Below are 18,292 nucleotides of genomic sequence, written 5' to 3' on the forward strand. Positions count from 1 at the left end.
AGGGCTGTCCAGTCTCTTCTTAAAAACTTCCAGTGTTGGAGCATTCACTGCTTCATTCCTTTAACATTTTATTAAGCCAAGACCGCAAGAAAACAGCAAACTCCTTTTATTTTTGTATTTATTAAATGTGTGTGCTTGTCCACCTCTGGTAAGGACAGGCAGCTCCCAACATTAAATAAATAATAAAAAAGTGACACTGTCTAGAGATGTTCCCCAAACTGGCAAAGTGTGCCCCTGTTCAACATCTGCTGTGGCATTTAAGAATTTTTTTTTTTTTTTGGTCACCTTCTTCCTTTCGTCTGATTAATCTGTTCTTTGGTTTCAGAGCCGATAACCACACTGTGCGATAAGCCACTGACACACCAAACCCATTGCTCACCCAGGCTCTGCAGCTGTGGCTTGTGTGACTCCCCCCCCCATGCTTGAAACTCAAAAAATAAGCAAGCTTGAGATAAGCTAAGCCTGCACTTGACCTGGCTAAGAGCGGGGTCGAAATCAATTCGTGGGAATACCAGATAGGGCAAATGCTCTGGAGGTTTTTAATTCCCACCCTTTGCGGCGAGGAAGATCTGCAGACGACCAGCCAGGAGGAGGGGGTTGGACTTGAGGACCTCACGGGCCCCATCCGGTGGCTTATTTATTTTATTTATTTAGCGTATGGCATCTACAGAGGCCATCCCCGATGTACAACGCTAATAAAATTACAAGAAGGCATTTTATTAATCTTTTGCGAGATTTATCACTGGCATACCCATTTAGTTTAATGAGTGGAAAAGTCAGCTTTCTGTGTGGGATGAAATTGGCCTAATAAAACAAAATTTGGCTGCTTGTAAATCACCCTTTGGAGTTTAATATGGATATGGACTTGAAGCAAATTGAAGTTGAAATTGTGTCGGTGAACAGATTCCTTTTAATTTACCTTTCAGTTAAACCCAGTTTAATAAATAGATCGGATTAAACCTCATATTGTAACGCAGTGGTTCTCCACCTGTGGGTCGGGACCCCATTTGGGGTCGAACGACCATTTCACGGGGGTCGCCAAACAACGCAGTCCACCATTTTTTCCCCCTTTTCCTTAGCTGTGCTACTCCCTTTTATTCTATTGGCTTTTGAAAGCCAATAGAATAGACTCTCTTGAATAGAGTCTAATTCTATAGGCTTTCAAAAGCCCATAGGAATTGTCCAGGCTGTCTCTGCCCTGCTGAGCCCGCCAAAAGTCCCATTCTGCAAATGGTGCTGCACCAGTTGAGTAGTCCTCGACTTACGACCGGCTGAGTAGTCCTTGACTTATGACCGGTTGGGGGTCGCAGCATTAAAAAGGTTGAGAACCACTCAACCACCTTTACATCTGACCAATACATAATTAATATATATTATTATTAGTAATAATACCTCCAAATCACAAAGACACTGGCTTTATTCTTATTCTTCCCCTCCACAGTTGGAATATAAAGTATAAAAGACTAAAAAGAGATTTTCGTGGACATCCCAGCCTTCGAACTACCCAAGGAACCGAAACGCAAAGTTTCGCTGTCGGGCGAGCTTATTTATTTATTTAATTTTATTTATATGCCGCCCAATCCCAAAGGACTCAGGGCGGCGTACAAAATTAAAACAATCATCTAACAATAAAACAATAAAATAATACAATCATATCGCGAGTCCGATCATATCCCGCCCCCCCCCCCGGGGACATCAGCCCCAGGCCTGCCGGAACAGGAGAGTTTTAACGGCTTTCTCAAAGGCCGGCAGGGTGGGAGTAGTTCGAACCTCCGGGGGGGGAAGTTGATTCCACCAGGTTGGAGCCACCACAGAAAAGGCCCTTCCCTGAGGGCTTCCACGGCAGCTGCCTTTCTTTCCTCTCACTTCGCCTCTTTTTAACCTCACACACACACCCCACCTTCTGTAAGGGAAGGCAAAGAAGGTCTCCATGTTGATGCGTCTCCCACCGCCACCGTCGGTTTCCACACCGCGTGGTCCAACCCAGCCGATCAAGCCACACGCTCTGGCTGTGGTGCTCCAGTGCCTCATGGCTTTTCCTGGAGGAGGTGGACAGCGCCAGAGGGGATCCCGCTTGCACCGTACCACCAGCAGGGCATTTTCAAAAACAAACAAGGATAGGAAGGGAAACAGTAGGAAAAGAACGCAACTCTGGAAAATCCGTCGAACAAAGGTGCCGGAACTCTGCTCCGTTGCGTTCTATGACAAAAAAAAGCCCTGTATATTTATATATGTTTATCTAGAGATCATCCATCCACCCCATCCATCCATCATCTATCTCCCATCCATCCATTATCTATCTATCTATCTATCTATCTATCTATCTATCTATCTATCTATCTATCTATCTATCTATCTATCTATCTATCTATCATCCATCCACCCATTATCTATCTATTTATCTATCTATCTCCCATCCATCCACCCATTATCTATCTATCTATCTATCTATCTATCTATCTATCTATCTATCTATCTATCTATCTATCTATCTGTCTATCTATCATCCATCCACCCATTATCTATTTATCTATCTCCCATCCATCCACCCATTATCTATCTATCTATCTATCTATCTATCTATCTATCTATCTATCTATCTATCTATCTATCATCCATCCACCCATTATCTATTTATCTATCTCCCATCCATCCACCCCTTATCTATCTCTATCTATCTATCTATCTATCTATCTATCTATCTATCTATCTATCTATCTATCTATCTATCTATCTATCTATCTATCGTCTATCTATCATCTTTCTATCTCCCATCCATCCACCCATTATCTATCTATCTATCTATCTATCTATCTATCTATCTATCTATCTCCCATCCATCCATCCATCCATCCACCCTCTATCTATCTATCTATCTATCTATCTATCTATCTATCTATCTATCTATCTATCTATCTATCGTCTATCTATCATCTTTCTATCTCCCATCCATCCATCCACCCATTATCTATCTATCTATCTATCTATCTATCTATCTATCTATCTATCTATCTATCTATCTCCCATCCATCCATCCATCCATCCATCCATCCACCCTCTATCTATCTATCTATCTATCTATCTATCTATCTATCTATCTATCTATCTATCTATCTATCTATCTATCCTGGCTGAGGAATTCTGGGAATTGAAGTCCATCCATCTTCAAATCACCAAGGTTGAGAAGCACTGGGAGAGATGCTATAATAATTGGATATCTAAGGAAGCTAACATTATTATTCTCATTATTATTCTCATGAGATGCACACAACCCTGAAGCCTCCCTCACAACCATAGCTGTGTAAGGAGAACAAGGAATGTTTTTCCTTCACCAGCTATCTGAAAAGTCGGGACTCGTGTTCCAGTCCAGCTCCACCCTCCGGATTAGGGCTGAAGGAAACCTTGTAAAACAAGAGGCCTCCTTCACACATGCATCATTCAGCAGCCAGGTCTGCCCACAGCCAACGTTGTGTGTTTGCCTGCCTGCGTCGATGACAGGATCAATAATTGATCAATTAATTGATGCCAAGACAAACGAGATAAAGGAAGGATGTTAATAATTTAAACCTGTGCAGAGTAAAGTGCCTGGGAAGAGTTGGGTTGGGAATGGATTGTGTTTGTGTTCTGCCCAGCTGTAAGAACTGCAGGAAAACAGATGCAAAACTAAGAAAAGGGGCTTGTGTGTTGTCCTTGTCTCCCTCCCCACCCAGCCCCTGAGAACCTGGGAATTTGCAGTGTTCCCACATGTGTGTTTTGTCATTTCCTCTCTGGGCTTTGCCCCAGAGTATCCTTTGCACGAGTCGGATTATTTCCTTGTAAACCAATCCGATCCCGTGTGCTGTTCCCTCCAAAGCAGTGTTTCTCAACCTTGACAATTTTAAGGCATGTGGACTTCAACTCCCAGAATTCCACAGCCAGCAATGCTGGCTGTGGAATTCTGGGAGTTGAAGTCCACATGGCTTAAAATTGTCAAGGTTGAGAAACACTGCTCCAAAGGAACCGGTTACAGATGCCCACATCTCTCTAACCCTGTCCCAGAAACTTGTTTTTCCAGCAAGCGTGGCTTCTGTTTTTCTGCCTCTTGCTTAGGAAAATTGAAAATTTTGGTTGCTTTTATCCAGCAGCTTGCTTCTCCTGGAAATGTGGCTTCTGTTTTTCTGCCTCGTACTCAGGAAGGTTTGAGTTGAATAATAATAACAACAACAAAACAACGACAAAGTTGGAAGGGACATTGGAGGTCATCTAGTCCAACCCCCTGCTCAGGCAGGAAACCTTATACCATTTCAGACAAACGGCTGTCCGGTCTCTGTTGCATTTCACCAGCAAGTTATTTCCCTGGAAATGTGGCTTCTGTTTTTCTGCTTCTTGAGGTTGTCCTTGGTGCCCTCTGAACTTGGTTATTTTCTTGTAGACGTTTCATTACCCAAACTAGGTAACATCATCCGTGCTCATCCTAGCACGGATGATGTTACCTAGTTGGGTTATGAAAGGTCTGCTAGAAAACAACCAAGCTTCACACGGCAGCAAGGACTCCTCATTTCAACCCTGAGCCACAAAAAGTCTCCTTTTTTTGGGTTTCTGCCTCTTGGCCAGGAAAATTGACAATTTCTGTTGCGTTTCGCCAGCGGCGTGCTTCTCCTGGAAATGTGGCTTCTGTTTTTCCGCCTCTTGCTCAGGAAGGTTGAAAATTTTCTGTAATAAATAATAATAATAATTGTGGGCACTCCATCGCTGGAAGTGGAAGGGACCTTGGAGGTCATCTAGTCCAACCCCCTGCTCAGGCAGGAAACCCTATACCATTACAGACAACAAATGGCTGTCCGGTCTCTTCTTAAAAACTTCCAGTGTTGGAGCATTCACAAATTCTGGAGGCAAGGAGTTCCACTGGTTAATTGTTCTCACTGTCAGGAAGTTTCTTCTCAGTTCCAGGTTGCTTCTCTCCTGGATTAGTTTCCCTCCGTTGCTTCTTGGCCTGCCTTCTGGTGCTTTGGAGAATAGCTTGACTCCCTCTTCTTTGGGGCAGCCCCTGAGATACTGGAAGACTGCTATCCTGTCCCCCCTCGTCCTTCTCTTCATTAAACTAGACATACCCAATTCCAGCAATCGTTCTTTGTATGTTTTAGCCTCCAGTCCCCTAATCATCTCTGTTGCTCTTCTCTGCACTCTTTCTAGAGTCTCAACATCTTTTTTACATCGTGGTGACCAAAACTGGATGCCATATTCCAGGTGTGGCCTTACCAAGGCCTTGTAAAGTGGTATTAACACTTCACTTGATTCCATCCCTCGGTTAATGCAGCCCAGCACTGTGTTGGTCTTTTTGGCAACTGCAGCACACAGCTGGCTCCTATTTAAGGGATTGTCCACTAGGACTCCGAGGTCCCTCTCACAGTTACTATTATTGAGCAAGGTACCCCCCCCCTATACTATACCTATTGTGTTTACCAGGAGGACTTTTTCAAGATTTTGAAACTTTACGGCTGATGTAGGTGATGTTTTATTTTTACAAAGCTGATTGCAAAAGGCATAAACTTTAGATGGTTAATGCCAGAAGGGATTTTAACCAACTGGAATAACACGAGATACTGATTGGATTCAATCTGGAAAGCAGAAATTAACCAGTGGAACAACCTGCCTCCAGAAGAGATGAATAACCCTGGAAGTTTTTAAGAAGAGACTGGACAGCCATTTGTCCGAAATGGTATAGGGTTTCCTACCTGAGCAGGGGGTTGGACTAGATGACCTCCAAGGTCCCTTCCAACTTTATCATCATCATTATTATTAATAGAGCATTTCTAGATGAAGGAGTGCCACAACGACAAGAGGAAAAAACAAAAGCAAACGGAAGAGGCAGCTGAAGAAACACCTACACACTTAGCACAGAAAGAGAAATCTGAGCAAGAGAGTGAAGGAATGGCCAGAGAACAGAGAATCACACGATCTACTAGACCTGAATATAAATAACTGAAATAGAGAAAGGAAATAGAATTTTTTTTCAATGAATATAAACAGACTAAACTCCCCATCAAAAGAAGCAAAACATTTAGGAAACTACAGAAATGAAATACAGATATAATTTGTTTGCAAGAGACACACATAAAAAAAACCTAATATTATAAGCTGTTGGAATACCCCAAAATTGGGAAATTTTTATCACGCATCAGCGCAACAAAAGAAAAGAGGCGTTGCGGTTATATATTAAAGAGACAACAGATTCTAAAATGATTTATTCAGATGTTTTATTTTGTGCATTTTTCCACCTGCTAAAGCCAGTTCAAGAGTAATACATTAGTTCTTTTTTTTCTTTCTGGGATTGAAAGTCTGCGAAACAGCAGGACAAATGATAGCACATGTGCAAAAAGTCCTTGATTTACAACCATTTGTTTCGTGGCTGTTTCAAGATTGCAACGGCGCTGAAAACAGCGACTTAGGATCAGTCCTCACACTTATGGCAGTCGCAGCGTCCCCACGGTCACATGATCAAAATCCAGGCACTCGGCAACTGGCATGTAATTACGACAGTTGCCGCATCCCAGGTGTGTGTGTATGTGTGTCACGCAATTGCCATGTGTGATCTTGTCAGCCAGCTTCTGAAAAGCAAAGATAGAGAAGCTGGATTCATTTAATGACCAGATGATTTGCTTAGTGACCGCAACAATTTGTTTAAGGTTGTAAAAGTGGGCCTAACCCTTTTAATAACCGATTCCCTTAATAACTGCGTTGATTCGCTGGACAGTGGTGGCCAAAAAAGTCATAAAAATGGGCGTGGCTGACTTAATAATAATAATAATATTAATAAAGTTGGAAGGGACTTTGGAGGTCATCTAGTCCAACCCCCTGCTTAAAGGCACCACTTAGCAATAGAAATTGTGGTCCCAGTTGTGCTTGTAAACTGAGGACTTTCTGTAGTGTGACCAATCCCAACTTGGCAACTTCACAACAAAAGAAATGCATGAAAACCCCCATTACTGAAAGAAACTTAGAAAAGCCAATTTTTTCCCCCCAGTTCGATTTATGGAACGTTTAAGAAGTTACAGCAAATGGATCTGCACTGCTCCAGAATTGCAGAAGTGTATTTCCAACAATCACATACACACACACACACACACATATATGTGGGTCTTTGGTTATTTGGGTTTTCTCCCGACGAAGTCCCATTTATCATCTTCAGGCTGGTGTTTTCAACTTCGTGCTTCGAGGAGCAATGCTTCTTCGAAGCACGAAGCTGAAAACACCAGCCTGAAGATGACGAATGGGACTTCGTCGAAACGTCGCCAAGACACTTCCAATTTTATGCGGGAGAAAACCCAAATAACCAAAGACCTACATACAAACACCCGCGAAAACCTCAGAAAACATATATATAGATTGCCATTTTAGATTGCCAACAAAGAATAAAGGGAGAACTGGAATAGCTATTTCGAGCTTCTTAACTCTCTTCAGCCAGACATACCCTTCTGAGATTCGAACCTGGGCTATGTGCATGTTAGGCAGCTGTATTAACCTCTAGGCCACAGGCTCTTTCTCACTTTGTCAGCTGTATCAGGGAGGGAAGAGACGGGGAGGAGATCTATTTAATATAAAGCCTGTCTTTTTTTTTTTTTCTCCAATTGCCCCAAAAACAAACCTGGAAAAAAAAAAGCAAGAATACCCCTCTTTAATGCATATTTTTCCTACTCGGTCAGTCATAAACTTGGAAAATATTATTCTAAAAGAGAGCAATTCTTTCAGCTTGGCTGCAAAACTGACCTTACACTTCCAGGGTTGCTTGGGTGATGCAAAGCCCGTGGTGGGCCTTTGAAAGGTTTAAATTCTTGGGGGGGGGAGAGCTTAATGCGAGCTGGGAGACACCCCTTTGCACCCCCATTTGCAAGCGAACAAGGAGCCTGTCCTCAATTTGGATAAAAAGTGGAACGCATTGGAAGGAGAGACGAGAGAAAACCGGATTTTTAAAATCTTTCTTTTCAAGCTGGGTCCAAGTTTGGCTGCTTGCAACTTTGTGGGAATGGTGGGGTTGTTCCCATGGAAATTTGGGGTGCAAAGGAAGCACGCCGCGGTCCTTGAATAGGGCTGGCAAGCTCAGCGGAGATGCTGTGAAAAAAAAAAAAAGCATCTTTTCCCCCCCAACCTCCAGTAAAAATGTTTGTAATTCAGAAATTGTTTTTTTCTCTCTGCTGCTAACGACCCCACCCTAACCCAGTTTAAGTGCCATTTAGCCAAATGGGGGAAGGCCCGGAACAGCTGGGCCATTAACCAGTTTTCTGAGGTGACCCTTGTATTTCTTCTCCCTCTTTCTTCCTCGTGCTGTCAATCCGGCAGCCTTTTCCAGGCATCTTCAGGGCGCGGCAAATGGCCTTTATAAAATGTGTGTTTCTTCCAAGTTGTTTTTCTCTCTAATGATGTTTTGTTGGCAGGGCTCCATTCATAGTTGAAACAACAGATTTTTATTTAAAAAAAGAAAGGAAGGAAGGAAGGAAGGAAGGAAGGAAGGAAGGAAGGAAGGAAAGAAAGAAAGAAAGAAAGAAAGAAAGAAAGAAAGAAAGAAAGAAAGAAAGTTGCACGAACAGTCGTGACGTCATGGAAATGTACAAAGCTCTCCACCGATAAATTCTGAAGACTCCACCTCAAAAATCAATCTATTTCGGGTTGCATTCACTTGAGAGATGCTGTTTTGCATCTGTGTGCATCCAGAGTTACTCGACCGTAGCAATTTTAAACTGATGATGTCAACTCCCAGAATTCCCCAGCCAGCACGCTTTAAGATTGGGGGACTTCCACTCCCAGAATTCCCCAGCCAACCTGCTTCAAGAGGGGTGGACTTCCACTCCCAGAATCCCCCAGCCAGCCTGCTTTAAGAGGGGTGGACTTCCATTCCCAGAATCCCCCAGACAGCATGCTTTAAGAGGGGAGGACGATCCCTTAAATAGGAGCCAGCCATGTGCTGCAGCCGCCCAAAAAGGCCAACACAGTGCTGGGCTGCATTAACAGAGGGACAGAATCAAGATCACGTGAAGTATTAGTACCACTTTACAAGGCCTTGGTAAGGCCACACTTGGAATACGGCATCCAGTTTTGGTCGCCATGATGTAAAAAAGATGTTGAGACTCTAGAAAGAGTGCAGAGAAGAGCAACAAAGATGATTAGGGGGCTGGAGGCTAAAGCATATAAGGAACGGTTGCTAGAATTGGGTATGTCTAGTTTAACGAAGGGAAGGACAAGGGGGGACATGATAGCAGTATTCCAGTATCTCAGGGGCTACCCCAAAGAAGAGGGAGTCAAGCTGTTCTCCAAAGTGCCTGAAGGCAGGACAAGAAACAATGGATGGAAACTAATCAAGGAGAGAAGCAACCTGGAACTAATGAGAAATTTCCCGACAGTTAGAACAATTAACCAGTGGAACAACCTGCCTCCAGAAGCAGTGAATGGTCCAACACTGGAAGTTTTCAAGAAGAGACTGGACAGCGATTTGTCTGAAATGGGATAGGGTTTCCTGCTTGAGCAGGGGGTTGGACTAGATGACCTTCAAGGTCTCTTCCAACTTTATTATTATTATTATCTTATTCTCCTGCACCGAAAAGACTCAGAAATCTTTCTTTTTTTTCCATTTGCCTTCTCCCGCCCTTGTTTCCCTACTGTTTTCTTTTCTATTTTATTTTTTTAAACCAATTTAAAAAAAACAACAAAAAAATTAAATGAAATATTGTAAGTCGAAGGACTGCCTGCACTCAAGCAGCTAAAATCTGAAACATCTTATGACGTGGGTTCGGATTCCAAACTTGTTTTGGTCATTCGTTAAACAATTCTGGACCCAGCCCTCCCTCTCTCTCTCTCTCTTAGCCTGCCTACCTCACAGGGATGTTGTGAGTGAGGAGTTGCTGACACCGACTTGCAGCTCTTGAAGATAGAAACGGGATAGCAACAACCTCACCATCACGGAGCAGAGATTCGGCATCCCATTCTTGCTCTCCCACCTTTTGGAATTTGTGGAATTTTTGGGAGGGGAAGCAGCGCTGTGTTCAAGTCCGGACGTCCTGCTGGGGCTCTTCCGTGTCCTGCCGATTTCTTACATCCCTTCATTGTTCTTGTCCGGCATCCAAGCATCTCCTGCGGCTTGAACTCCCGCTTTTGTGGCCCCCCACGAGAAAAAGAGGAATAAGGAAGTCCTTGACTTATAACGGTCCCATTTAGTGACCGTCTGAAGTTACACCGGCCCTGGAAAAAAGGGACTGGCCACTCTTTTCCGTTTCCCAACGACCACAGCGGCATCTCGACGGCTGCGAGATCAAAATTCAGGCCCTTGGCCACCGACTCGTATTTATGACGGTTAATAATAATAAAGTTGGAAGGGACCTTGGAGGTCATCTAGTCCAACCCTCTGCTTAGGCAGGAAACTCCATATCGTTTCAGACAAATGGCTGTCCAGTCTCTTCTTCAAAACTTTCCAGTGTTGGAACATTTTAATTTTGTACATCGCCCTGAGTCCTTTGGGATTGGGTGGCATATAAGTAAAATTAAATAAATAATAAATAAATAAATTCACCGCTTCTGGAGGCAGGTTGTTCCACTGGTTAATTGTCCTCACTGTCAGGAAGTTTCTCCTTAGTTCTAGGTTGCTTCTCTCTTTGGTTAGTTTCTGTCCGTCGCTTCTTGTCCTGCCCTCTGGTGCTTTGGAGAACAGCTTGACTCCCTCTTCTTTGGGGCAGCCCCTGAGATATTGGAAGACTGCTATCATGTCCCCCCTCATCCTTCTCTTCGTTAAACTAGACTTACCCAATTCCAGCAAATGTTCCTTATATGTTTTAGTCTACAGTCTCCTAATCACCTTTGTTGCTCTTCTCTGCACTCTTTCTAGAGTCTCAACATTTTTTTTTTTTTTACATCGTGGTGACCAAAACTGGGTGCAGGATTCCAAGTGTGGCCTTACCAAGGCCTTGTAAAGTGATATTAACTCTTCCCGTGATCTTGATTCCATCCCTCTGTTAATGCAGCCTAGGATTGTGTTAGCCTTTTTGGCTGCTGCAGCACACGGCTTACTCACATTTAATCGTGCTTCCAAAGTGGCACGTTCTCGTACCTTCCCCTGTAGCCACTCATCAACACTACCCCGAGGGACAAAAGTGAACTTGGTCCCCCTTTTGTGATCCCATCATTTTTGTCCCCCCCTTTTTTCCCCCTGCAGATACAAGAGCATGGTGACGGGGAAGCGAGCCCGCGGACTTATCGCCGTCCTCTGGATCCTCTCGTTTGTCATCGGCCTGACGCCGCTGATGGGTTGGAACAACATGGAGGCGAGTAAGAACTGCACTAACAAGATGTCGCCCCCCGACGGGGGGAGACAGAACAGCTGCCTGGTGACCTGCCTCTTCGAGAACGTGGTGCCCATGAGTTACATGGTCTACTTCAACTTCTTCGGCTGCGTCCTGCTCCCGCTGTTCATCATGCTCTGCATCTACGTCAAGATCTTCACCGTCGCCTGCAAACAGCTGCGGCAGATCGAGCTGGTGGGCAACTGCCGGATGACGCTGCAGAAGGAGGTCAGCGCCGCCAAGTCGCTAGCCATCATCGTGGGCCTGTTTGCCCTCTGCTGGCTGCCCCTCCACATCCTCAACTGCCTGACCCTCTTCTACCCCGCCTTCAAGGACAACAAGCCGGAATGGAGCATGCACTTGACCATCGTTCTCTCCCACACCAACTCGGTGGTCAACCCCATCATTTACGCCTACCGCATCCGGGACTTCCGGTACACCTTCCGGAAGATCCTCACCCGCTACGTCCTCTGCAAGAACGAGGACTTTCCCAAGTGCCCCAAAGGGAGCATCGGCGGCAGTAGCCGTCACCTGGAGGTGAATAACGTGAGCACTTCTCCAACTTACGTTTGATGGCCAGTCAGACTTTTGGTCTGTCCCCTGTTGGTGGCAGGACAGCGCCGTTAAGTGGGAAAGAGGTGCCAGGAGATTTACATTCTGGTGATCCTCGACTTAACGACTGTATTAGAGCCTGTCACGGTTGTTTGTCGTAACGGTTGCAAAGTGGGTCACCCAGCCGATTGGCCTGCTTTTACAGCAGTGGTTCTCAACCTGTGGGTCGGGACCCCATTTGGGGTCGAACGACCATTTCACGGGGGTCGCCAAACAACGCAGTCCGCCATTTTTCCCCCCTCTTTTCCTTAGCTGTGCTACTCCCTTTTATTCTATTGGCTTTTGAAAGCCAATAGAATAGACTCTCTTGAATAGAGTCTAATTCTATTGGCTTTCAAAAGCCAATAGGAATGGTCCAGGCTGTCTCTGCCCTGCTGAGCCCGCCAAAAGTCCCATTCTGCAAACGGTGCTGCACCAGTGGAGTAGTCCTCGACTTACGACCGGTTGAGTAGTCCTCGACTTACGACCGGTTGGGGGTGGCGGCATTAAAAAGGTTGAGAACCACTGTTCTACGGCCTTTTTTTTTTTTTTTTTTTTTGCAGTAATCGTTAAGCAAAGCAATTGTTCGATAAGGGCTGGTTTTGCTGAAAACTGGAAGTCATTTTTTGGGGTTTAGGCAGGAACGTCGTAAAACCAGCCCTGTGGCGGTGAGACGCTGCAGCTGGCCGTAAAGGCGGGCCAACGGACAACCCGTTGTGAACTCCAGAACTGGGTCTTAAGGAAGCTTGCTGAGGTTGTGGCAGTTTTGAAGGACTGTCCGTGCGACCTCCGGCGATGTGCAGGAGTGTGTGAACAAGAAGAGCTTTGCAAATGTGTGGTTTTGTTTTGCGTACAATAGTGTTCCTCAACCTCAGCAAAGAGGAGCTGTGTGGACTTCAGCTCCCAAAATTCCCTGTGCTTTAAGATGGGTGGACTTCAATCCATGCTGGCTGGGGCATTCTGGGAATGGAAGTCCACCTCTCTTAAAGCAGGCTGGCTGGGTAATTCTGGGAGTTGAAATCCTCCCATCTTAAAGCAGGTTGACTGGGGGATTCTGGGAGTGGAAGTCCACTGATCTTAAAGCATTGCTGGCTGGGGGATCCTGGGAGTTGAAATCCTCCCATCTTAAAGCAGGTTGACTGGGGGATTCTGGGAGTGGAAGTCCACTGATCTTAAAGCATTGCTGGCTGGGGGATTCTGGGAGTTGAAATCCTCCCATCTTAAAGCAGGTTGACTGGGGGATTCTGGGAGTGGAAATCCACTGATCTTAAAGCATTGCTGGCTGGGGGATTCTGGGAGTAGAAGTCCACCCCTCTTAAAGCATTGCTGGCTGAGGGATTCTGGGAGTTGAAGTCCACCCCTCTTAAAGCAGGCTGGCTGGGGGATTCTGGGAGTGGAAGCCCCCTCCCTTAAAGCAGGCTGGCTGGGGGATTCTGGGAGTTGAAGTCCACTGATCTTAAAGCATTGCTGGCTGGGGGATTCTGGGAGTGGAAGCCCACCCCTCTTAAAGCAGGCTGGCTGGGGAATTCTGGGAGTGGAAGTCCACACAGTTTCACGTTGCTGAGATTGGGAAATACTGGTGTACAATTAAGGGCTTCTCCTGCTGCCTGAGCCCTTCTAGGAAGGTGAGAGTTAATTGACATTTAATTACTATTAATCTTTGTCTCCATCAGAAGGGCAGGTTTTCAAAACCGTGCTGCTCTTTGTGGGTTTGTCTGCCTATGTGAGTGAGAGGGTGTCATCTGTTAAATGTCTTGTGGCCCTGCCTTGCTCCAAAAAGAAAACCAAGGGGGACAGTGGCGTAGAAATTTAATCCATGCGATAATTTGATGTTTTGTATGAAGCTGTTACTTTACACGCTCGGCTCTTTTTTTTTTTTAAGATTAATTTAAGTTTGTCATCAATTGTTTGATGCTGCTGGTATTCTCCTATGGGAAATCCTTTTTAAGTAGGCCAGTTATGGTATAACTGATGTGCTGTTTTTTTTTTTTTTTTTGTTAATTAAAATATTGTTGAGTGCAATGGAGAGTGTTTGAAAGGGGACCTTTTCTTGTTTACCTCTGAACTAAATTATTGGTTTAAATTGGCAAAGGGAGAAGCCAGATTTAAACAATCGCTTTTCTTTCTTTCTTTCTCTTTCTTTCTTTCTTTCTTTCTTTCTTTCTTTCTTTCTTTCTTTCTTTCTTTCTTTCTTTCTTTCTTTCTTTCTTCCTTCCTTCCTTCCTTCCTTCCTTCCTTTTTTTTTTAATAAAACACTTGCCAAAGTCAAAGTTGGTTTCCCAATTTACCGGCGTCGTTTTTATGCTTGCGGACAGATGTTTAAAACTTTTTTTTGTTGCAGTCCACTTTTAGGGTTAATTGTTTCCTGCGTTTGGGCCGAGTTGCATAAAATTGCACAAAATTGGAATACCCAAGGGATCCAGGGCGATCGGCCATTTCTGCACAGGAAACAGGAGCAGGACCCTGGGGGGGGGGGAGAGCAGAAAAATGTACACCCAGCCCAGGAGCCACCAGCTCCCTGTAGTTACTGCTCACATTTTTCTCCTTCTGTTTCTCAACCTCCTTCTGTCCTCATTTTTCTCCGGGAAGTAGTAAGGCTGTCATTTGCTGGTTGGAGATGCTTTGCTCCTGACACGCCCCAATGGCTCGGCTGAGATAGACGGCCAGGATGTGCTTACACTACCAAAACAAACAAACAAACAAACAAACAAAAAACAACACAAGAGAGGCAATCACATTAGCGGCGGGCCGGGGGTGTGGAAATGTCTGCCCGATTGGCACAAGAGAAAACAATGAAGGTTGCCGGTTTCCAGCTACCGTAATTTCAGCAGAAAAGCAACTTGATCAATCTAGAATAGAGCTGGAAGGGACCTTGGAGGTCTTCTAGTCCAACCCCAGGCTCAGGCAGGAGACCCGGGATCATTTCAATCTACCTATCTATCTATCATCCATCCATCCTTATCTATCTATCTATCTATCTATCTATCTATCTATCTATCTATCTATCTATCTATCTATCTATCTAATCTTCCTTTCCTTTTCTTTCCTTTCCTTCTATCTTCTATCATCTTTCTTTTCTTCCATCCATCATCTATCTATCTATCTATCTATCTATCTATCTATCTATCTATCTATCTATCTATCTATCTACCTACCTACCTACCCACCTACCTATTATCTCTTATATCTACCCACCCACCTACCTACCTACCTATCTCTACCCACCCACCCACCCACCTACCCATCCACCTACCTGCCTGCCTACCTATCTACCTATCTACCTATCTATCTATATCAGAATACAGCTGGAAGGGACCTTGGAGGTCATCTAGTCCAACCCCCTGCTCAGGCAGGAAACCCTGCACCATTTCGGACAAATGGCTGTCCAGTCTCTTCTTAAAAACTTCCAGCGTTGGAGCATTCACCCCTTCTGGAGGCAACTACCGTTCCACTGGTTGATTGTTCCAGCCCAACCAAAGGACCCGCGTCAAGTAAAATGGATTTAAATAAAATTTTGAATAGTTTAAACTGAATTTCAATTAAAAACAAAAAAAACAAAAAATTAAATAAAATTTAGTGAGTGGAATAATGGTGTTGGAAGGGACCTTAGAGATCTTCTAGTCTAACCCCCCTGCTCCAGCAGCAAAAACTATACCGTTTAACACAGTGGTTCTTCAACTGTGGGTCGGGACCCCATTTGGGGTCGAACGACCATTTCACGGGGGTCGCCAAACAACGCAGTCCGCCATTTTCCCCCCCTTTTCCTTAGCTGTGCTACTCCCTTTTATTCTATTGGCTTTTGAAAGACAATAGAATAGACTCTCTTGAATAGAGTCTGATTCTATTGGCTTTCAAAAGCCAATGGGAATTGTCCAGGCTGTCTCTGCCCTGCTGAGCCCGCCAAAAGCCCCATTCTGCAAACAGTGCTGCACCCGTTGAGTAGTCCTCGACTTACGACCGGTTGAGTATTCCTCGACTTACGACCGGTTGAGTAGTCCTCGACTTACGACCGGTTGGGGGTCGCGGCATTAAAAAGGTTGAGAACCACTGGTTTAACAGAATAATCCTCCTGCAAGGGGCTACATCCTGACACCCTAGAACGAGTGCAGAGAAGAGCAACAAAGATGATTAGGCGTCTGGAGGCTAAAACGTATAAGGAACGGTTGCTGGGATTGGGTAGGTCTGTCTCATTGGGGTGTGTGTGTGTGTGTGTGTGTGTGTGTGTGTGTGTAACAAGGTGGGGTGGGGCTGTACTGAGGTCTTTTCGCTGCAAAGAAGCTCTTCCTGCAGGTAACCAGATCCTGTTTTGCCCACTCTCCTACACACACACACACACACACACAGACAGACAGAGACACACACACGTCACCTTCTTTCAACACAACCGTTTCCTCCCTTGCACAAACTTGAGTGAAAGACAGACAATGGGGAGAGTGAGTCACTGGGCAATATGTAGCACGTGGTCCCCACCCCACCCACCCCCGGGCTAGCCTGGACTCTGCCCTTCCCTTCCTGACCGCTCAATCTATCAGAATAGACCGGGATGGGACCTTGGAGGTCTTCTAGTCCAACCCCTAACTCAAGACAGGAGCCTTATACCATCCCAGGCAAGGGGTTGGTCCGGTCTGATTTTTTTAAAAACTTCCAGTGATGGAGCACCCACAATCTCAGGAGGCCATGCAATTGTCCTCCTTGTTTTGCTGTGACTGCTGGGAATGAAATAGTGGGTAGGAAGGACTGACCGGAAGTCAATCTGAATCAATTGGAATAGAGCTGGAAGGGACAGTAGAGGTCATCTAGTCCAACCCCCTGCTCAGGCAGGAGACGCTACACCATTTCAGACAAATGGCTGTTCAATCTCTTCTTAAAAACCTCCAGTGTTGGAGCATTCACAGCTTCTGGAGGCAAGGACTTCCACTGGTTAATTGTTCTAACTGTCAGGAAAGTTCCAGGTTGCTTCTCTCCTTGATTGGTTTCCATCGGTTGCTTCTTGTCCTGCCTTCAGACGCTTTGGAGAATAGCTTGACTCCCTCTTTGGGGCAGCCCCTGAGATATTGGAAGACTGCTATCCTGTCCCCCCTCATCCTTCTTTCCTCTAGACTATCCAATTCCTGCAACCGTTCCTTGCATGTTTTGGTCTGCAGGCCTTTCGTCATCCGAGTTGCTTAAACTTACCACGAGGTTGTCTCCTTTGCGCAACACGGAGAACACAAAAGCCGGGCAGCTGCAGAAGTGACAGGAGCTGTAGCAAGTATAGAGTTTGCCGGAGCTGCCCACCACCTGGGAGGGTGGGAGAATGGGTTATTTTTTTTTAAAAAAAAGAGAAAAATTAAAATGATTTTTTAAAAAGTTAAATATGCCTCTCATCGCAGGAACCTGATTCGTCTTATAAACTGCACAAAGGGGGCTTATGTTGTTTTATCTAGGTTCCTCATCGACCTGGTGGCCTCCAAAGGTATTAGATCACAACTCCCATCATCCCCAGGAGAGCAGGAGGAGGGGGAGAGCTGCTCTAGGATGATGGGGGCCTCCAAAGGTGTTAGACCACAACTCCCATCATCCCCAGGAGAGCAGGGGGAGGGGGAGAGCTGCTCTAGGATGATGGGGGCCTCTAAAGTAGTTAGACTACAACTCCCATCATCCCCAGATCAGTGGGTGCCTCCAAAGGTGTTAAGACTACAACTCCCATCCTCCCGAGGAGCACAGGTCAGGGAGACACACTGGTCTATGATGGGTTGGTGGCCTCCAAAGGTAAGACTACAACTCCCATCATCCCTAGGATCACAGGTAAGGGAGAGGCATTGCCTTATATGGATTGGTGGCCTCCAAAGGTGTTAAGACTACAACTCCCATCATCCCTAGGAGCATAGGGAAGGGAAGACACTGCCCTATGATGGATTGGTGGCCTCCAAAGACGATAGACTACAACTCCCATCCTCCCTAGGACCACAGGTCAGGGAGACACACTGGCCTATGATGGGCTGGTGGCCTCCAAAGGTGTTAAGACTACAACTCCCATCCTCCCTAGGAGCACAGGTCAGGGAGAGACACTAGCCTATGATGGGCTGGTGGCCTCCAAAGGTGTTAAGATTACAACTCCCATCATCCCTAGGAGTACAGGTAAAAGAGAGACACTGCCCTATGGTGGGCTGGTGGCCTCCAAAGGTGTTAAGACTACAACTCCCATCATCCCTAGGAGCACAGGTAAGGGAGAGACACTGCCTTATATGGGTTGATGGCTTCCAAAGGTGTTAAGACTACAACTCCCATCATCCTAGGAGTACAGGTAAAAGAGAGACACTGCCCTATGATAGACTGGTGGCCTCCAAAGGGGTTAAGACTACAACTCCCATCATCCCTAGGAGCACAGGTAAGGGAGAGACACTGCCTTATATGGA

General features: G+C 45.4%; 2 protein-coding genes across 6 annotated transcripts in view; one reads left to right on the forward strand and one right to left on the reverse strand.

Moving 5' to 3' along the window:
- ADORA2B (adenosine A2b receptor) overlaps positions 1–12,175 on the forward strand; it is a 36,143-nt gene extending 23,968 nt beyond the window's left edge. Inside the window, exon 2 of the mRNA XM_039366951.1 lies at positions 11,177–12,175. Within this exon, the coding sequence (XP_039222885.1) occupies positions 11,177–11,876 (700 nt within the window). The 3' untranslated portion in view covers positions 11,877–12,175. The remainder of the gene's footprint in view (positions 1–11,176) is intronic.
- The window catches only part of ZSWIM7 (zinc finger SWIM-type containing 7), a 39,663-nt gene continuing 25,871 nt past the window's right edge, over positions 4,501–18,292 (reverse strand). For 3 of the 5 annotated variants that reach the window (XM_039366952.1, XM_039366956.1, XM_039366955.1), the window contains 3 exons: positions 17,070–17,174; positions 14,430–14,573; positions 6,220–6,587 (listed from right to left, as the gene is read on the reverse strand). In XM_039366952.1, coding sequence (XP_039222886.1) covers positions 14,466–14,573; positions 17,070–17,174 — 213 coding nt within the window. In that variant the 3' untranslated portion in view covers positions 6,220–6,587; positions 14,430–14,465. Of the gene's footprint in view, positions 4,693–6,219; positions 6,588–14,429; positions 14,574–17,069; positions 17,175–18,292 lie in introns of those variants that run through there. The other 2 variants (XM_039366953.1, XM_039366954.1) reach the window with 2 other exon arrangements.

This window comes from Crotalus tigris, unplaced genomic scaffold (genome assembly GCF_016545835.1).
Source record: "Crotalus tigris isolate CLP2741 ecotype Arizona unplaced genomic scaffold, ASM1654583v1 scf7180000020497.760770, whole genome shotgun sequence".
Classification (NCBI taxonomy): domain Eukaryota; kingdom Metazoa; phylum Chordata; class Lepidosauria; order Squamata; family Viperidae; genus Crotalus; species Crotalus tigris.